Source organism: Hypanus sabinus, chromosome 6 (genome assembly GCF_030144855.1).
Source record: "Hypanus sabinus isolate sHypSab1 chromosome 6, sHypSab1.hap1, whole genome shotgun sequence".
Lineage (NCBI taxonomy): Eukaryota > Metazoa > Chordata > Chondrichthyes > Myliobatiformes > Dasyatidae > Hypanus > Hypanus sabinus.
Genome location: NC_082711.1, coordinates 128924998 through 128946953, shown reverse-complemented (window position 1 = coordinate 128946953; position 21956 = coordinate 128924998). Strand labels below are relative to the sequence as shown.

General features: G+C 44.8%; 1 protein-coding gene across 2 annotated transcripts in view; it reads left to right on the top strand.

The window, feature by feature from the left end:
• The window catches only part of rcc1l (RCC1 like), a 44697-nt gene extending 25854 nt beyond the window's left edge, over positions 1-18843 (top strand). For both annotated transcript variants that reach the window (XM_059972930.1, XM_059972928.1), the window contains 7 exons: positions 1267-1318; positions 4707-4791; positions 7054-7235; positions 14596-14683; positions 15116-15289; positions 15940-16025; positions 17630-18843. In XM_059972930.1, coding sequence (XP_059828913.1) covers positions 1267-1318; positions 4707-4791; positions 7054-7235; positions 14596-14683; positions 15116-15289; positions 15940-16025; positions 17630-17707 — 745 coding nt within the window. In that variant the 3' untranslated portion in view covers positions 17708-18843. The remainder of the gene's footprint in view (positions 1-1266; positions 1319-4706; positions 4792-7053; positions 7236-14595; positions 14684-15115; positions 15290-15939; positions 16026-17629) is intronic.
• Positions 18844-21956: the final 3113 nt, after the last annotated feature.

Below are 21956 nucleotides of genomic sequence, written 5' to 3'. Positions count from 1 at the left end.
CTCTTAACCATCAGGTTCTTGAACAAAAGAAGATAACTACACTCTTCTATTGAGATGTTCCCACAACCAGTGATCTCACTTCAAGGACTCTTTGTCTTGTTACTTCATGTTCTTGTTATTTATTGCTATTTATTTATATTTCCATTTACATACCCCTATCCTCATTATATGCGTCTTCAGACAATGCAGATTCACAGTTATGCATCAAACCTATTTCTGCCAACTTTTCTTTATATGTGTCCAAAACTCACTGTTATGCGAGGCTGTTGGGATGAGAAGCACCACTTTCCCGCCAATACAAGTCCCGTGCGCACGCTTCAAAGTCACTCCCGCCAGTCTCGCATTGGTTTTGACAGCGTGTGGATGTGTGATCTTGCGCTGTTAAACTTTTGTTGTTATTACCTACGATGCACTGATTTTGTGCTTGAAATATTTTAACTGTGCCTCCTAAGCATCCTATCTCGAGGCCGGGCCATTAGCCAAGCAGCAGAGAACTGCTTTAACACTTGAAAAAAAGTTGGAAATTGTAAACAGGGTGACGTCAGGTGAGGGTAACACAGCTCTGGGATGCTACTTCGGCCTGTGTGAGTTACTTTGTAAACCAACAATTCCCAGTCTGTCACATGTTATATTAATACCCGGCCTCCCGAAGAAGAAAACCCCATTGACCATTTCTGTGTGAACTAGGGTGATCTACCTGAAAGTGTTGAGGGTACTTAAGAGATTTCAGTTTTGCAAACAACCAAGCTAAGGCATTTCTGGTCTTTGTCATTAGTTCCCTTCTTGGAAGTTCACCCACCAGTAATCTGCGAAGCCAGAAGATTTTGTTCAGTTCCATTGTCTTTGGTAGCACTATCTCACTGTTTTTTGATTCCTCTGAATCAAACTCAAAGCTCATGGTCTCCTTCTGGGATCCCTCTGTTATCATCTTGCTCTTGTTTATGTACGAGAGGGTCCTTCTCTCATCCTTCCCTCCCTGGAGAATCAGCTTCCTGAGGCTGAATTGTACTTTGTAGAATTTTAAATTTTAACTAAGTATTTAATGATCCAAGTACAAAGAGGCTTTGAATGGTTTAGGATTGCTGTAGTGCCTGCAGTTCTGGGGTTAACAGCAACAGGCTGTTGTAATGTGAACTACAGTCTAGATAGACCAGGTAACTATAGGGTAGTCCTCACAGCAATGGTGGAGTAATGTATACCAAAATATTTGCTGATCTCACACACTGGCTGTGGTTAATTTTAATATCTTATTGTATTTTTTTCCAGTGGCAGCCAGATTATTCACCGCATTGAAGGTGTGGATAGTAGAATTGTTGAGGTAATATTTAAAATCCTTGTTCCTTTTTAAAGTGATGAAAGTGCATGGAATTATAAACTAGTTCCACTGAGAATTTTATCTTGGCAAAATGAAGTACAGAGCTAACAAATTCATTATCAAGTTTTTCTTTTCATTGTGTTCTCAGCTTTAAGCATGAGCAAGTTTTCTCTAAGCATGTGCAGACCAGTTTGAAGAACCTGCACACTTTGACAATTTATCCATGCATAATCCAACTTGTGTCCCGCTCCCTCAGATGCACCAGGACATCACTTGACCCAGCTCACACCTACCCTTTGAGATACCGCAGTTCATTAACCTCTACCTGTCTGTGTGTTCAACTTCATCAAATGCTAATGTGCTAAGAAACAGGATCTGGGTACATTTGGAAAGGCAGGGGCTGAACAATCTTAACTGGCGTAGCTTTGTGTGGGGCAAATCCTTTCTCAATAACTTGACTGAGTTTTTTGTGGAGGTAACCATTAAGATTGATGAATACAGGGCAGTAGACATTTTCTGTATAAAATTTAGTAAGGCACTTGACAAGTTCCCACATCATACTAGTAATCCAGAATGTTGGGATACATCCAAGATCACTTTGTCATTGGATCCAAAATGGGATAAGTGATAGGAAGCAGAGGATAGTGATGCAAGGATTATTTTCTGATTGAAAATCCATGACCTGTGATGTTTCACAGGGATTGGTGCTGGGAATTTTGTGATTTATGTTAACAACTTGATATGAAAGCAGCAGGAATGATTACTAATTTTGTAGATGTCACTAAAAGCAGTATTGTGGACGATAAGAACAGTTGGCTAAGGCTACAGTAGAATACGAATCAGAAAAAAAGGTGGGTGGAGCATTGACAAGTGGAATTTAATCCCAACAAGTGTAAGTTTATAAAAGGTTCAGAGAGCTAGTTAACATTAGAGATCTAGAAGATTATAAGGCTAACAGGAAGGATCTTAAGAAGGAAATTAGGAGAGCCAGAAGGGGCCATGAGAAGGCCTTGGCGGGCAGGATTAAGGAAAACCTCAAGGCATTCTACAAGTATGTGAAGAACAAAAGGATAAGATGTGAAAGAATAGGACCGATCAAGTGTGACAGTGGGAAAGTGTGTATGGAACCGGAGGAAATAGCAGAGGTACTTAATGAATACTTTGCTTCAGTATTCACTATGGAAAAGGATCTTGGTGTAGTAGTGATGACTTGCAGCAGACTGAAAAGCTTGAGCATGTAGATATTAAGAAAGAGGATGTGCTGGAGCTTTTGGAAAGCATCAAGTTGGATAAGTCACTGGAACCGGATGAGATGTACCCCAGGCTACTGTGGGAGGCAAGGGAGGAGATTGCTGAGCCTCTGGCAATGATCTTTGAATGATCAATGGGGACGGGAGAGGTTCCGGAGGATTGGAGGGATGTGAATATTGTTCCTTTATTCAAGAAAGGGAGTTGAGCTAGCCCAGGAAATTATAGACCAGTCAGTCTTACCTCAGTGGTTGGTAAGTTGATGGAGAAGATCCTGAGAGGCAGGATTTATGAACATTTGGAGAGGCATAATATGATTAGAAATAGTCAGCATGGCTTTGTCAAGGGCAGATCATGCCTTATGAGCCTGAATGAATTGAGGATGTGACCAAACACATCGATGAAGGACGAGCAGTTCATGTAGTGTATGTGGATTTCAGCAAGGCATTTGATAAGGTACCCCATGCAAGGCTTATTGCGAAAGTATGGTGTATTGGCCTTCATCAATAGTGGAATTGAATTTAGGAGCAGAGTGGTAATGTTGCAGCTATATAGGACCCTGGTCAGATCCCACTTGGAGTACTGTGCTCAGTTCTGGTCGCCTCACTACAGGAAGGATGTGGAAACCATAGAAAGGGTGCAGAGGAAATTTACAAGGATGTTGCCTGGATTGGGGAGTAGGCCTTATGAGAACAGGTTGAGTGAACTTGGTCTTTCCTCCTTGGAATGATGGAGGATGAGAGGTAACCTGATCGAGGTGTATAAGATGATGAGAGGCATTGATCATGTGGATAGTCAGAGGCTTTTTCCCAGGGCTGAAATGGTTGCCACAAGAGGACACAGGTTTAAGGTGCTGGGAAGCAGGTACAGAGGCGATGTCAGGGGTAAGTTTTTTACTCGGAGAGTGGTGAGTGTGTGGAATGGCTGCCAGCAACGGTGGTGGAGGCGGATACAATAGGGTCTTTTAAGAGGCTTTTGGGTAAGTACATGGAGCTTAGAAAAATAGAGGGCTGTGGGTAACCCTGGCAATTTCTAAGGTAATGACATGTTCGGCACAACTTTGTGGGCCAAAGGGCCTGTATTGTGCTGTTGGTTTTTTATGTTTCTGTGTTTTTCTATGTGATTAATTCTGTCGTCAGATAGGGGAAGGGCATATACAGTAACTGATAGGGCAATCAGGAATGTTGACAAACAGAGAAACCTTGTAGTAGTGGGAGGGAAAGTCAGTGCGGGTGGGTGAGGAGGGCATACAGCGTGCCTGTCCTTATAGGCTGGGCTCGGTTTTGCAGCTTTACAGAACACTGGGCCACAGCTGGGGTATTGTGTGCACAATATGATTACACTGGAGAGGGCACAGAGGAACTTCATCGGGCTGTTGTCTAAATTAGAGCCCTTTAGTTCCAAGGATATATTGAATAAGATGGGTTTGTGTAACCTGTGAGGTGGTCTGAGGGCTGACCTGATATAAATATGTCAAATTGTGAGATGCATTGACAGCGTAGGCATTTATAATCTTTTTCCCATGGTAGGGGTATCAAAAACAAGAGGGAGTAGGTTTAAAGTGAAGAGCAGGAGTTTTAAAGGGGATCATTTGTTAGCTGGAGAGGGGTTGATATTTGGGACATGCTGGCAGAGGAGGAGGTGAAGTCAGATACAACCACTGTCTAGGAGACTTGGGCAAAGCACAGGAGGACGCAAACCTAATGCTGGCAGATAAATAGACCACACTTGCTTCTGTTCTGTGCAACTCCATGACCTTGTTAAAACTTTGCTGTTAAATTACGGCTTTAGGGGAATGAAGGTTTCTGGGCAGGGAACCTCATTTCCTGTTTGTTGCAGTTGGCACTGAGATCTGCTTTCACCACATCAGTGAGCAGAGCAGAGGAGTAAAAGCTTGCAGGGTCTCTCCTCATCCTCCTGGCTGTGTGGCTCAGTCACAGGGCTACAACGCCCAGAGTTGATAAGCAGAACAAAACTAAAATTGTGACACAAGTTTGCGAGATAAAAATACGAAGGTGTTCAGCTCATCTGATAGGATTAATGGAAAGCCATGATTCTATGAGCCAAATAGTGTTACTTTGGATGTAGTGCTGTTCGACGAACTTTGTCTTTGTAATTCATCAATGGACTGTCTGATTTACAGGTTGCTTGTGGGCAGGATCACAGTCTCTTCAGAACAAACAAAGGCGAGGTATACTCCTGTGGATGGGGAGTTGACGGACAAACAGGTGGGGGTTCCGTGTGGCCCAGAGTTTGACCTGGTGCAGTCAGGATTCAGTTTAACAGCTTGTAATATCTCCATAAGGCAGTGTCCATTATTAAGGACCTTTATCACTCACAACATGACTTCTTCTCATCATTACTGTCAGGAAAGAGGTATAGGAGCCTGAAAGCACACACTCAGAGATACAAGGACAGCTTCTGTCCCTCTGCCATCTGATTTTTGAATGGACATTGAACCCATGAACAGTACCTCACTTTTTATTATTTGTGTTTTTGCACTATTTAATTTAACTATTTAATATACATATATATATACTTTTGATTAATGTTTTATATATTATCATGTATTGCATTGAAGTGCTGCTGCTAGGTGAACAAACTTAATGACACATGCCAGTGATATTAAACCTGATATGATCTTGCAACAGGAAACTATTTACTAGCAGAGTCAATACCAGATCATCAAAGCAATTCGAATCCCCCACTAAATTTATCTACAAACCCTTAGCCCCACATTCCCAACAACTGTCCGTTTGATTCTGCCAACTGGCGGTTTACAGCAGCCTGTTAACTTTTAACCCAGTGTCTTTGGAGGAAACCAGAGCAGCTGGGGGGAGGAGGGTCCTTGCTGTTACAGGGGAACTTGCAAACTCCACATAGATAGCACCAAAGGGCAGGATTGGAGAGGTATGCCAGAGCTCTGCATCAAACCACCAAAGATTCAAGTGTAATTGTTAATTATTTACTCAAATCTTTAAACTTGGCAAGAAAAATTGAACACTTTTTTAAAATCTGTCTGGATCCTTGTTCTTTTATAAATTGTGGCATGGTAGGTTTAAAAAAAATAAGTTATGTGGTGAGTCTTTTGCCCAGATGTGGGCATTAGAATGGTATTGGAGAAATGCGTGTAACAAGAGATTAACAAGAGATTAACAAGACATTAACAAGAGATGTAATCAATGTTCACACCCAAAGGACTTGGAGCCAAATAATGGTGTTGCAAACGCCTATAAACCAAGACAGTGATGTGGGATACAGGGGTAAGGGGCCAAAGGTTTGATGGAGAAGCAGCTTCACAACAAGTGCTGGATTGCACTGACCCGGGTGGCTATGTTCTGCCTGTGCTTGGTGTTACCTGTACAAACATTGTTGCTACACACACAAACTGCTGAGTTCCTCCAGCATTTTGTGTGTGTTGCTCAGATTTCCAGCATCTGCAGACATTCTCATTTGTGGTCTGCTTTGCTGGTCTTTTATGCCCAGATTTGTGTTCTCTTAATCAATTCTTGATTCCTCCTTTGCTAAAATCCAAATTGCTCCTGCTCCTTGGTTCCTCCTTTTCCTGGCAACTTGATGTGGCTTCTCCTTTTACCAAATACTACTCAGGACATAATTTGCTAGCCTCATGGTTGGGTTACATTTTTTTGTATTTTTATACTGGTACGTAATGTACGAGGGGTGATTGATAAGTTTGTGGCCTCGGATAGAAGGAGTCAATTTTAGAAAGCCTAGCACATTTATTTTTCAACATAGTCCCCTCCTAGATTTACATACTTAGTCCAGTGGTCGTGGAGCATACGAACCTTGGACCTCCAGAAAGTGTCCACAGCAGGGGTGATTGATAAGTTCGTGGCCTAAGGTAGAAGGAGATGAGTTATACAGCTCTCGTTACATGCACATGCAGGTCAACTCTTTGAGTGATTATGCAGGAAGTTTGAAGTTAATAACTCATCATGTAATGAAGGCATCATATTGTTGTCTCTCTTCCCTGTTGGACCCAACATGAGAAAATTATTAAGTAACTCCTTCCCATTGCACAGCACCAAGATAGCCTGTTCTCCAGCTCATTGTTCAGGATGCTGGTCTAAAACGCCATCCTGTACACACTCCAATATGTCTTCCTCCATGGTATTATTGTTGATAAGGTTTGATAAGTCAATATATAAAAGTCACTCATGGTAACTGTCCTACCCTGACTATATGCATCTTTAATTTCCTGTTGGGTGCCATCCCCTGTATTACCAGGAGTGTTTGGAACCCCACAGACAACTCCCACCAGTGTTTGCCATGACCTAGTGATTGTCGGCTCCACCCACACCTCATCTTCATTTTCAGAACTAAGTGAAGTTCATTCCTTTTTCTCCACCCCCTCTGTACAACAGTCCCACAGACAGTATTCATGTCAAAAGATTCCATTGACTCAGTTTATGAGAATTTACTCTTTAGTTGTGGGCTAGTTCAGTATTCCCTGATCTTTCTTTACTCAGGTCTCGGTCACAATGGTGCAGTGTCCAAACCAACCAGGCTGACAGGAGATATTGCTGGAGTGAATATTGTGCAGATCGCAACATATGGAGACTTCTGTTTGGCTGTATCGGCAGAAGGAGACCTGTTTGGTTGGGGTAACTCTGAGTATCTGCAGCTTTCTACGGTCACTGAGTCCACACAGGTGAGCATGGTTCGTAGAACACAGAACTATAGGGCAAACAACTCACCTTTGCCCCCCCCCCCCCATGTCCATTCTGCCTGTGTATGGTCATATCTCCTAACTCCCTGGCAGCACATTCCAGGCACTCTGTTAAGATAACGTTATCTCACATCTTTTCCTCCTCATCTTAAAACTATGCCTCTCAAAATTTTGTATACCTCTAACAGCCACGTGCTCCAGAGAAAATAATCCAAATTTATCAGAGCTTCATTATAGCTACTTACCCTCTAATGCAGGCAACCTCTTCTGCATGCTTTCAAAAGCCCCCACATCCATCCAGTAACGGGATGGCCAGATCTGCGCACAATAATGCAAATGTGTTATATGTAGCAGCAACCCAACTTCCCAACTTTTATACTCAGTGCCCCAACCAGTGAGGGGAAATACGCTGAACACATTCTTCCCCACCTATCTACCTGTATTGCCACTCTCAGGAAGCCTTGGACTGTACCCTAAGATTCCTCTAGATATCAGTACTCCTAAGGGCCATGTCAGTTACTATACACTTTCCATTTGCATTTGATCTTCCAAAATGAATCACCTCACACTTGTCCAGGTTAATCTCCATCTGTCATTACTCCACCCAAGGTTTTGATTGCTCTATATACTGCGGCTCTATACAACCTACCTCAGTATCCCTAATGTCCATGTTGTTTTTAAACTTGTTAAACCTCCATCCTCATCCAGATCATGTATATCACAAACAACTGTGTTCCCAGCAGTGATTCCTGTGTAACCACACTGGTGATGGAATAACGCCTCTCTACCACAGCTCTCAAATCAGTTTTGTATCCAATTCACCAACTCACGGTGTGCGTTGACCAGCCTCACCGTGCAAATTGGGAGGGAGAAGGTAAAGTCAGATGTATCAATATGACTGTGAAGTAAAGGGAATTACACAGGCTTGAGAGAGGAGCTGGCCAGAGTTGATTGGAAGGGGACACTAAGCAGGGATGACAGCAGAGCACCAATGGCTGGAGTTTCTGGGAGCAATTTGGAAGGGGCAGGATAGATGCATCCCAAAGAAGTAGTATTCTAAAGATAGGATGATGCAGCTGTGGCTAACAAGGGAAGTCAAAACCAACATAAAAGCTGAAGAGAGGACATAAAATAGATCAAAAATTAGTGGTGAGTTAGAGGGTTGGAAAGCTTTTAAAAACCAACAGAAGGAAACTAAAAAAGCCATAAGGAGCAAAAAAAGATGAAATATGAAGGAAAGCTAGCTAATAATATCAAAGAGGATACCAGAAGTTTTTTCAGATAAAGAGTAAAGAGAGGTGAAAGCAGATATCAGACCACTGGAAAATGACACTAAAGAAGTAGTAATGGGGGACAAGGAAAGGAAAGGGTGGACTAACTGAATGAATATTTTGCATCAGTCTTCACTGTGAAAGACACTAGCAGTATGGTGGAAGTTTGAGAATGTGAGGAGGCAGAAGTGAGTGCAGTTACTATTACTGTAGAGAAGGGGAGAAGGTGCTTGGGAAGCTGAAAGGTCTAAAGGTAGGTAAGTTAGCTGGACCAGATGGACTACACCCCAGGGTTTTGAAGAGATTGTGGAGGCATTAGTAATGATCTTTCAAGAATCACTAGATTCTGGCATGGCTTTGGAAGACTCTTAAAATTCACTTCATTCTTCAAGAAGGAAGAGATGTAGAAGAAAGGAGATTATAGGCCAGTTAATCAGATCCCAGTGGTTAGGGAGATGTTGGAGTCTATTGTTAAGGATGAGGTTTTGAAGTACTTGGAGCACATGATAAAATAGGCTGAAGTCAGCATGGTTTCCTTAAGGGAAAAGCTTTCCTGACAAATCTGTTGGAATTGTTTGAGGAAATAACAAGCAGGCTAGATGACAAAGGAGAATCGGTTGATGTTGTCTACTTGGATTTTCAAAAGGCCTTTGACAAGGTGCCATACATGAGGTTGCTTAGCAAGATAAGATCCCATGGTATCACAGGAAAGATACTGGCATTAGACAAGAGAAAATCTGCAGATGCTGGAAATCCAAGCAACACACACAAAATGCTGGAGGAACTCAGCAGGCCAGGCAGCATCTCTGGAAAAGAGTGTAGTTGATGTTTTGGGCCAAAACCCTTAAGCAAGACTGGAGAAAAAAAAGCTGAGGAGTAGATTTAAAAAGTGGGGGAAGGGGGAGAGAGAGACACAAGATGATAGGTGAAACCTGAAGGGGGAGGGGTGAAGTAAAGAACGAGGAAGTTGATTGGTGAAAGAGACAGAAGGCCATGGAAGAAAGAAAAGGAGGAAGGAGCACCAGCAAGAGGTGATGGGCAGGCAAGGAGATAGGATGAGAGAGGGAAAGAGGGATGGGAGAAGGTGTGGGGCATTACCAGAAGTTTGAGAAATCGATGTTCATGCCATCAGTTTGGAAGATACCCAAACGGAATATAAGGTGTTGTTCCTCCAACCTAAATGTGGCCTCATCACGACAGTGGAGGAGGCCATGGATAGACATATTGGAATGGGAATGGATTGTTAGAACCGTTGAAGTCAGCAGCAAGGATCGCAGCTTGGAGACATCTGTGCCTGCCAGCGTTGGAGACGGCAGTTTCTGTGGACTGTAGATGGACGATCTTCCGATCCTTGCAGGACACGAGAAAGTCAAAGAACTGGAAATTGAAAGCATTGATCCGGCGGAGCATAAGGTATCTTACAGTTAGTTATAGGCGATGGAGAGAGAATCCCAGAGTTGTGGAAGTGACTGGCATAGGGACACCAGGTACTTCCTCATGGCGGAAAGCGTGGCATGTAGAACGTGGAGGGAGAAGCACGGGGAAAAGCCGTCATTTGAGTGTGAGTACTAGGGGTCCTCAGAGGGTCCAAATTGAGAAGTTTGAAAATGAATGTGGAAACGGTGTGGTACAAGCTGGTGGTGAAGACATGTTCCCAGAAAGGATACATGCCTGTGGTAGTGGGGACTGGATGAGCATTGGTTAATTGACAGAAAGCAAAGAATGGGAACAAAGGGGCCTTTTCTGATTGGCTGCCGATGACTAGTGGTGTTCCGCAGGGCTCAGTGTTGGGATCACTTCTTTTTAAACATAAAAATGCATGTCAGTGATGGAATTGATGGCTTTGTGGCCAAGTTTGCAGACGGTACAAAGGTAGATAGAGGGACTAGTAGCATTGAGGAAGAAAGGAGTTTCCAGAAGGACTTAGACAGATTAGGAGAATGTGTAAAGAAGTGGCAGATGGAATACAGTGTTAGAAAGAGTGTGGTCATGCACTTTGGAAGAAGGAATAAAAGTGTAGACTATTTTCTAAGTGGGGAGAAAATTCAAAAAACTGAGAAGCAAAGGGAGCCCTCGTGCAGGTTGAGTCAGTGGTGAGGAAGGCAAATGTGATGTTAGCATTCACTTGAAGAGGACTAGAATATAAAAACTGGTGAGGCCTCACTTGGAGTACTGAGAGCAGTTGTGGATGTGCTGACATTGGAGGGGGTTCAAAAGAGGTTCACGAAAATGATTCCAAGATTGAAAGGCTTGTCATATGAGAAGTGTTTGATTGTTCTGGGCCTGTACTCACTGGAATTTAGAAGAATGGGGGAAGTAGGGCTCTCATTGAAATCTATAGAATGTTTAAAGGTCTAGATGGAGAGGATGTTTCCTATAGTGAGGGAGTCTCGGACCAGATGGCACAGCCTCAGACTAGAGGGACATCCATTTAGAGTAGAGATGAGAAGGAATTTCTTTAGCCAGAAGGTGGTGAATTTTTGTAATTTGTTGTCACTGACGGCTGTGGAGGCCAAATCATTGAGTGTATTTAAGGCAGATTCTTAATAAGTCAGGGCATGAAAAGTTGCGGGGAGAAGGCAAGAAGATGAGGTTGAGAGGGAACTAGATCAGACATGATCAAATGGTGAATAATCTTGATGAATCAAATGGCCTCATTCTGTTTCAATGCTTTATAGTCTATGGAATACTTGATTAAACGCTTTACTAAAGTTTGTGTTGCAAACATCCATGATTGTCACTTCCTCTAAAAACTCAATCAACTGAATAAGACATTCGAAGACATTGAATAAGACAGTCGGGATGACTGTCGCTAATAAGTAAACATTTTTCTAAATGCAGGTAAATTATGTCCCAAACAATCTTCTGTGGTAGTTTCCTTAGCAATGGTGTAAATTGGTCTCTAATTGGTCACTGGTCTATAAATGCATGACTTCTAAGCAAATGGACAACATTCTGGGATCTTATTTGTGGCAAAAGATGATACAAAGATCTTGATCAAAGCCTCAGCATTCTCCTCCTTTGACTGTCTCAATAACCTGGCATCGATTCCGTCAGACCTGGGAACTTATCCACTTTAGTGTTTCTTAAGAATCCTGACATCACCTCTTTCTTAATACCAACGTGCCCAGAATGTCAACGTATTCATCCCTGATGTAACGATCATCCATGTTCTTCTCATTAGAGAATTCCAATGCAAAATATTTGTTTAGGACCTTGCCCACTTCCTCTGCTCCAGACCTGGATCCCTTCTTTTGGCTTTGAATGAGCTTCCCATTCCCCTCATTACCCTCTTCTTTTTAATGAATGTTTCAAATTCCTTGAGGTTCTCTTTAATCTGACATGTCACAGACACAGACATGGACTCTTTTAGCCCTCCCAATTCTTTGTTTTTGTTTATTCCCAATTCCTTTCATTCCTTAAGGGCCTTCTCCAATTTAAGCTTCCTCAATCCTACATATAATTCCTTTTCCTCTCTGACTGAATTTACAATATCTCTTGTCCTTCAAGATTGCCAAACCTTGCCATCCTCATCTTTCATCCTCACAGGAATGCTTAATAACTTCCAGAATTGTGTTCATTGTTCCCAAAGTGCACCTATCCAGATGTACTCCTCAGTATAAAGTCTAGTACAGCCTCTTCCTTATTTACATTGGAGAATCCACGAATTGTTTCAAGAAACCCTCCGGGATGCACCTAACAAATTTTGTACCATTTAAGCCCTGTTCACTAAGGTAGTTTCAGTCAATATTAGGGAAGTTAAAGTCTAGAACAACTCTGTTGTTTTTGCATCTTTCTGTGATCTGCCTGCATATCTGCTTCTCTATCTTCCGCTGACTATTGCGAGGTCATTAGTACAACCCTATCATAGTGACTGCACTTTTTGTATTCCTGAACTATACCTATATTGCCTCAGTGGCTGTGCCCCTCACTAAGTTCTTTTTGAGTGCAGTTGTGGCATTCTCGCAGTCCTGTAATACAGCTTCTCTCCCCCACCCCACCTCTTTTACCTCCCTCTCTATCACATCTGAAACATCTAAACCCTGCAACATTGAGTTACCACTCACTATCTTAACTAATGGTCACAACGACATAATTTTGTGAACTGATCGAGACACTAAGCTCCTGTACCTTACCCATAATGCTCCTTGCATTAAGATAAATACACTTCAGACGGCAATTCAACTGGTCCAGTCTATTCCAGTTCGATTTATTGACCTAACCTCTAGACTAGTCCCATTTGTCATGTTTGGTCCACATGCCTCTAAATCTTTCCTATCCATATATGTACATGGCCAAGTAGCTTATCAATTTTGTTAATGTACCATACTCGACCACTTCCCCTGGCAGTTCATTCCATTTTCGGACCACTCTCTGGGTCATTAAGCTGCCACTCATATTCTTAAATATCTTCCTTCTCAATTCAAACCTATGCCCTCTAGATCTTGATTCTTCAATCCTGGGAAATTTCCCAAGAGACTTCCATGTCCCCGGCATCAGGGAGGCGACACTCCATATAGAATCTTGCTCACAGCCATAGAAATGCTGTCTGTGCACCTGACTGGAGAGTCCTCTGTCACTAGTGTCCATAGTCAGAGTACAGATAATTCAGGAGGGATCTTCATTCACTGCTGGGAGAGAACATTATCTCACCAACTCTGGGTCACTGGCATGGTGTCCCACCTGGTCACACTCACTGTTGTCCTCCTAACTCTGCCTCACACTCAGCTTTCCATCAGCCCTCTCTGCCATTCAGCTGTGATTTGATGCTGCTCTGTGCTGAGATTACATGGCTTTTACAGTTCAAGTCAGAAAGAAGTTTTTCGGTCCACTCCGACTACACGCACCCATCGATAATCATTCCACGATCAAATGATCTGATCTGTGGCTGGGTTTTGAGCTTTTTCCTTTGAAGGTATAAGTTATTTTATATCTTAAGATAGTTAAAATAGTTTTATTAGAACTTTTGTATAATAATACCTTCCTGCTTTGATGACTACCATAAGAAGATTGTCAAACATCGTTACAGATGTGGAAGAAATGGCAGATGGAGTTTAATGCAGCCAAGTGCCAGTTGTTGTGCTTTGGGAAGTCAAATGCAAAGGGAATGAACACAATTAATGGTAGGACCTTCAGTAATGTTGATGTAGAGGGGGATCTTGGGGTCCATGGCTCTCTGAAAGTAGCCAAGCAAGTAGATAACGTGATGATGAAGGTGTATTTTATTGTATGCTGCCTTCGTTGGTAAGGACATTGATTAAAATGGCTGGTAAGTCTTATAGCCATTAAAACTCCGGTTAGGCCCAGCTTGGAGTATTGTGTGTAACTCTACTCTCCCCATTGTGGAAAGGATGTGGAGACTTTGGAGAGGGTGCAGAAGAGGTTTGCTAGCATGATGCCTGGATTAGAAGGTATGAGCTATAAGCAGAGGTAGGACAAACTTGCCTTGTTTTCTTTGAACGAAAGTCAAATGCCGAGCGTAGACCTGATAGAAGTTTATGAAATTATAAGGTAGAAAGTTGGAACCTTTTTTCCAGGGTAAAAATAAAAATACTGGAGGGTATGCACAAAGTGTAAGGGGGCAATTTCAAAGATGATGTGCAGGAAAGCTTTGTGGTGGGTGCCTGGAATGTGCTGGAAACCAGTATGATAGAGGTTTTAACGAGATAGAGGCTCTTAAGACAGGCATGTGAATATGCCTGGAATGGAGGGATTGGACCATGTGTGGGCAGAATGTCACTAGTTCAATTCAGTACTTGGTGCTGAAGTGCCTGTACTGCTCTATGAGCAGAGATCAGTAACTCTGTCCCGTCCGTGGCTTTGCACTCTTGCAGTGTAACTACGAACTGGGAATTAATTCTCGTCGATTATTTCTTTGGTTCCATCAATGAAAACCCAAATCCCTAAAAGCTCTGGAATGAAACCAATTTCTGCAGGCAGGTTGTCAATGGGAAAGAAGATGCTGAAAATGCATGGGGAGAGTAGGGTTCCAGAACTGGACGGGTGGATTTGTGCAAAGCCTAGCAGTGGTCATTTGGAAACTTTTCACTATGTCTGATGTGATCTTTCAGGTGAACGTGCCGAAGAAGCTCCCCTTTAAAGGCCTGGGACGGATAAAGTCTGCGGCATGTGGTGGTTCTCATGCTGCCGCCCTCAATTGTAAGCTATCACCTTCTGTAACTCTTTAAACCTTCCACTTCCTCTTCATCCTTTATTCCAGAAAATTGGATTGTGCATCAGGGAGGGCTTCACACATCTGAAAGTGATGTTAGCTGTGACTACCGGCCACATTCGGTTCAGAGTTCGCTTGTGGTCCCTGCCTGCCCAAGTTAGAATGCTACATTGCCCCAAAACTTGTAAAAGAACAACATCCACCTTGAGCAAAACTTTAACATTTCATCTAAAAAATGCACTCCCTCAAAGGACTAGGGTATCATTGGAGTGTCAAGTGTGGGAGTGAGTCCACTCTCGTGTGTGTCAAATGTTCCTGCTGTCCATTCGTCAATCAGCTGACCCTTTTATATCTCTATCTGGAATTGTTCATAACAGTACTTGGATTTTCTGAACACATCTTCGCTTTGGTATTTGCAGGTGATGGCAATGTGTTTGTGTGGGGGTATGGGATCCTGGGGAAAGGACGTAATCTCTCTGAGTCCAGAATACCAGAGATGATCCCACCGACTCTGTTTGGCTGCTCGGAGTTCACACCCCAAGTGCGAGTTGATCGTATTGCCTGTGGGCTCCACCATTTTGCTGCCATCACTAGTGAGTACATCGTATAGTTTGAGGTGTTGCCATTTTATCATGCTCCAAGCTCCCGTCTCTTGGTCTGTATTTCATTTCCTTTAACTCATCCTTCAGCCTAACTCTACCAACCTTCTATTAAACTATTCAAGACTAAAGACTTGAACTCCCTGGTCTCTCTGTCCATCAACATTACTTAGTCCTCTACCCCATCCCATATACGGATGTCCCACCCCACTGGATTTCCCAAAATGCATCACGTCAGATTCAGATTTTCTTTTACAGTATCTGTACATTTTAACATAGAGTGAAATGTATCCTTTGTGTTAACAGCCAACAGAATCCAAAGGTATCCACACATTCTGGCTCCATCACGCTCACAATGTTCAACGGAATTCAGTTCTGCTCTGTCCAATTTTCTAGCTGCTCTATATATCCTGCTGTCGCCTTGTACCATTTTCTTCACTGTCCACAACACCACCAACGTCTGTGTTCTCTGCAATGTTTGGCTGCAGATCAACCTTTGACATCCTGTGATGTCACTATATGCTGCCATTGTTCAAACGTCACCTGTCTCTCCTATATGTTCTCTTTATTCAACCAATAGTTGAAGCTCTGTATTTGGGAGAACAGTGGATTACATTGTTTGCTTAATGGTCCTTGTGTTCCAGATCGTGGTGAGCTCTTTGTTTGGGGCAAAAACCAGCGAGGTTGCCTTGGCATTGGGAACAAAGATGACCAGTACTTCCCCTGGAGGGTGAGTTCTCCAGAATACTTGGTGTGAGTTCTGACATTTCACAGGTCTAGCTCACAAAATTGTTAATAAACAAAACAAAATTAAGGCAAGCAGCTGCCAGCAGCTTTTGTCATTCCACATTCTCTTTAATAAATCCCAGGGGGTCGAGAATTAAGGGGATCTCTTATGCAGACATTAATATTTCAACAGAAGGTGTCCAAAGAATGATTGTCTTCTGAGGAGAGGCATGGACACAGCAGAGATAGCTGACTTACTGAGCACTGATGCTCAGTTTGAAAACTTGATAAATCTCCTGTTGTGAGGATGCTCAACTCCTTTAATGAAACAACTTCCTCAGAATCATTTCATTTCATATGCTTACTATCTGAAGTCATTTCAATAGATATATTTAATAGAAACATAGAAAACCTATGGCACAGTACAGGCCCCGTGGCCCACAAAGCTGTGCCAAACGTGCCCTTACCTTAGAAATTACCTAGGGTTACCCATAGCACTCTGTTACCTCCCCAGGAGTCTCTTAAAAGACCCTATTATATCCGCCTCCACCACCGTTGCTGACAGCTCATTCCACACACTAAAAAAAAAACTTACCCCTGACATCTCCTCTGTACCTACTTCCAAGCACCTTAAAACTGTGCCCTCTCGTGCTAGCCATTTCAGCCCTGGGAAAAAGTCTCTGACTATCCACATGATCAAGGTCTCTCATTATCTTATACACCTCTATCAGGGAAATGTATATAATATACATCCTGAAATTCTTTTTCTTCGCAAACATCAATGAAAACAAATGATGCCCCAAAGAATGAATGACAGTTAAACCCCAAAGCACCCCCCAGCTACCCCTACCCACGCACAAGCAGCAAAGCAACAAACCCCACCTCCCCCACCAGCAAAAAAAAGCATCTGTACTCGCTCATGTAGCACTCGAACATGCTGTAAAACTTCAGTAAAGACACAGACTTGCAGTACCCCAAAGGCTACTTGTTCACCGAGTACTTTACATACCACAGGCTCTTTCTGCCCCTAATAAGGAAAAAAAGAGGTGTCCCCATTTCACAGTTAGAGTGGAGGCATAACAAAACAACTTGCTGATTTATGGTGTTGAAAGTCTTTTTTATGGTGTTGTGTCGCTTTTTCCGAGCCCTGTGCCCAAAGAACTCGGTTCTCAGGGCTCACAGCCAGCCCACTGCTTCCGATCTTCCACGTTCTCGTTCTCCCGCGATGCATCAGTCAGCAGAAGCACCAGCATTGAATCGGCCCACCTCCAGAACCACGAAAATCCTTATCCCTGGAGACGTGCTAGTCTTCCGGGCTGCGTCCTTGGCGTATGGAAAGGTAGCCCGACAGCAGGTCACGTTCCCGCAAAGAACCAAAATCAGTACGTAACTCCAGGTCGGGGGCTTCAAAAGAACCTTGAAAGGGGAAAAGAGATGTCAAAGATAGAAATAGAGCTGTTTCCAAAGATGCAAGCAAAGGAGTTTAACGCCATCATCACTCCAAATATCAAGTTGCAAGACAGAAGGCCTCGTGTATCTGATCTCCAGCTCGTGGAGATCAGGTGGAACCCACTGCTCTGACTAATTGTATTTGTTTATCTGTTTCAGGTGACGGTACCAGGAGAAGTCATGGACATGGCTTGTGGGGTCGACCACATGGTGGCAATGACAAAAACATTCATCTGACCTGTTGGCCCACGATTATCGAACATGCTTGACTCTTGGCAAAAACTGATTCGAGTACTCGACTTGAATCTCACACGGAGGCTCATTTTGAATGAGACATGCGTTTCTGGTTTTACTCCAGTGTTCACGATGGTCCAAATGTGTTCGAGCTGCTTCCAGTCCCACAGCCTGGCCATCCTAACTATTATTTCTTTAAGACTGAGTGCTGAAATTATTTAAACACTGTGCAGTGAAATTAATACTACAGCTGTGATAATGTTGATCACTGAATGTCACCTCACCTGCTCATAACAGGGATTTCTACCCCAACAATCACACCAACAAACTGGCTTCTATGGATAAGAATTCCTCTGTTGCAAGTGCCATAATTCTCAACTAACTTTTCACTATGATGTGGTTTTGAGATCCACAGCTTTCCCTGCTCTATTGTTTCCTGGCTCTTAAGTTTCATTTACAGATACTTGGAGTGAGAGAGCCTCATGGAATGACTGAGCTTCACCACACAGTGGTGTGGTCACACTGCCAGCAACAGGCTAAAGAGCACACCAACTACACCGACATTCCCATGGAACCTGCATCCCAGCTTTATGGGCAAACTGCCCTTTGTTGACAGAATGTCGTTTCACAGTTAAGCAAACATCTTATCGGTCCACACTGGGCCTGAAGAAGGCGGTGAATCCCAGTCCCACGATAAACTCTCCAATTACACCACTCATCTGCCTTAAAGGGAAAGCAAGACACATTCTCAGAATTTATGTCTCAGAACTTCAAACTCTTCCTGCTGACCCAGCACACACTCATCATTGGTTGAAAGCAGCACCAGCAGTGTGGTGGGACAGGAAGTGGTTGGTGCAATGTTGGGGTATGGGCTCTCTGGTCCTGATGTTGGGAATGTGGGACAGACTCTCCTAGCATTGGAATGGTCTGGATTCTGCTGACCGCCTGGTGGACCAGATCCTGATAGTGGGAATGTTGGGAGAGTCTGGATTCTGATGTTGGGACTGTGGATGGATTGTTAATTAACTACTGATAGCAGTAAACACAGGGTTACAGCATCGGCCACTGGTGGAGTTTGGGTGTGTGAATCAGCCTCAATTATTTGCTTCAAATTATTAAATTTGATATCAGAGAATGTATACAGTATATATAATCTGAAATTCTTACTCTCTACAGACATCCATGAAACAATGACAGAAAAACGTTTGAACCCCAAAGCCCCCTCCCCCCACCTACCATCAGACCCCCCCCCTTCACCACCCACCATGCAGGTAACCCCAAAGCCCCCTCCCCCTACCTACCATCAGACCCCCCCCACCACCCACCATGCAGGCAACAGCAAAGCCCCCTCCCCCTACCTACCATCAGACCCCCCCCTCACCACCCACCATGCAGGCAACAGCAAAGCCCCCTCCCCCCCTCACCACCCACCATGCAGGTAACAGCAAAGCCCCCTACCCCCACTTACCATCAGACCCCCCCTCACCACCCACCATGCAGGCAACAGCAAAGCACCCTCCCCCTCTCACCACCCATCATGCAGGCAACAGCAAAGCCCCCTCCCCCTCTCACCACCCACCATGCAGGCAACAGCAAAGCCCCCTCCCCCCACCTACCATCAGACCCCCCCCCTCACCACCCACCATGCAGGCAACAGCAAAGCCCCCTCCCCCTACCTACCATCAGACCCCCCCCCCTCACCACCCACCATGCAGGCAACAGCAAAGCCCCCTCCCCCCCCACCTACCATCAGACCCCCCCTCACCACCCACCATGCAGGCAACAGCAAAGCCCCCTCCCCCTCTCACCACCCACCATGCAGGTAACAGCAAAGCCCCCTACCCCCACTTACCATCAGACCCCCCTTCACCACCCACCATGCAGGCAACAGCAAAGCCCCCTCCCCCTCTCACCACCCACCATGCAGGCAACAGCAAAGCCCCCTCCCCCTACCTACCATCAGACCCCCCCCTCTCACCACCCAGCATGCAGGTAACAGCAAAGCCCCCTACCTCCACTTACCATCAGACCCCCCCTCACCACCCACCATGCAGGCAACAGCAAAGCCCCCTCCCCCCACCTACCATCAGACCCCCCCTCACCACCCACCATGCAGGTAACAGCAAAGCCCCCTCCCCCCACCTACCATCAGACCCCCCCTCACCACCCACCATGCAGGCAACAGCAAAGCCCCCTCCCCCCACCTACCATCAGACCCCCCCTCACCACCCACCATGCAGGTAACAGCAAAGCCCCCTCCCCCCACCTACCATCAGACCCCCCCTCACCACCCACCATGCAGGCAACAGCAATGCTCACAAAGAGACCATGATCTGGAGCCGGTCATAAATTCAGTCTCCGCACCCACATCCCGCAGACTCTCACCAGGGAGCGATTGCTGCTGTCAGAGTGAGGGAGCCGCGCAGCTTCACTCATTTCGACTGCTGTCTCGATGTTGCAGGCTGCTCGGTGAGCTCCAGCCCGCTGTGAAGAACCGCAATTTGAGTGCAGCTGTAGATCACAGACTTTGAAGAGGAGAGAAGAAACTGTTTTGCAAATGAACTGGAGGAAGTCGCCCTGATCTCGACCACCTGTGCCAGGTTGCATCGTTGGACAAGATTGACAGTGTGAGTTCCGGAGTTCAAATTAGTGAACGTGTAAATGATTCTTGTTTACATGACAACCATCAAGGCAAAACATGATTACATTTGTCCTAGGATTGGAAAAATTATTTAATTCAGCATAGCACTAAGAGAAGGTAAAATAAATGGAACTGGCAAGAAACAGTAAAGCAGACACCCTTGATCGGTTAGAGCGGAGATCGCCCACAATAACCTCCGTTATGGCTCCCCTTGAATGCCAGAAGGGAATCCAGCGCTCCAAGCGCAGCCGGAGACGAGCCGGGGCCTCTCTGCTGTGTGCCCAGAAACAAGATTCCGGACAGGCTGATCGGCTCCGGCGACAGGTAAGGCCTTTCAACCCAGGAGAGGCGGGCTGGCTAGCATCAAGGGATCTTACCCTGACAGTGGAGAACCGGAAAATGGCACTGCGCTACGTGGGACCATTTGTAGTGGAAAAGGCTGTCAACAAGGTGTCTATAGATTGTGTCCACCAGCACCACCGAAAATCCACCCAGTATTCCATGTTTCCCAGCTCAAGCCGGTTACTGCCTCTCCCCTGGCCCCGGTCACCCCTCCTGGTGGATGTCTGTACTGTCCATGTTGCTGGGTACGTGGTAAGGTCCAGTACCTTGTGACGGGAATGGTGGCCAAGGGCATCTTGGACAAGTCGCTGAACCGGGACTTCCAGCGGACAAGGTCTGTGGCGTCTCAGGGGCTGCGCCCAGAGAGGAGCCTGTCACAACCACGGATTCGGCATCGCACTAGATACGACAATTCCGCTTGTGAACTTGCACGTGTCAGGTAATTATTACTTAGTCACGATGGTATTTAACTCCATTCTCGTCGTAGTGCTGCCGAGACTTGCGCTTCGCTGCCTTCCCTGAGGTATTGGTCTTTCAAATCAACCTACTCCGAAAACTAGCGGTATTCGTTTAATGCTCTTTTCACCCACAGTGTGGGCTTCGTTTTCCTTTTGGGAGTTTTAGTTAACGGTCCTGTTTGGCCTAGTGTTTGTTGTTTTATTTCCCCTTTAACACCACTCGTATTAAAGTCTGTGAACTGTCGACCTGTTTCAGTGTCTCTCACTCCGCACTTGGGCCATGTCGGAACCGTGATGTGTTACGCTCCAGCAAAAATAGATCACAAATTGATATGTCTATCCATGGCCTCCTCTATTGTCCCCATTCCCATTCTGATATGTCTATCCATGGCCTCCTCTATTGTCAAAATGAATCCAAACTCAGGTTGGAGGAACAACACCTTATATACCGGCTGGGTAACCTCCAACCTGATGGCATGAACATTGACTTCTCTAACTTCTGTTAATGCCCCTCCTCCCCTTCTTACCCCATCCCTGACATATTTAGTTGTTTGCCTGTTCTCCATCTCCCTCTGGTGCTCCCCCCCTTTCATTCTCCCGAGGCCTCTCGTCCCATGATCCTTTCTCCAGCTCTGTATCACTTTCGCCAATCACCTTTCCAGCTCTTAGCTTCATCCCACCCCCTCCAGTCTTCTCCTGTCATTTCGCATTTCCCCCTCCCCCCCACTACTTTCAAATCTCTTACTATCTTTCCTTTCGGTTAGTCCTGACGAAGGGTCTCGGCCCGAAACGTCGACAGCGCTTCTCCCTA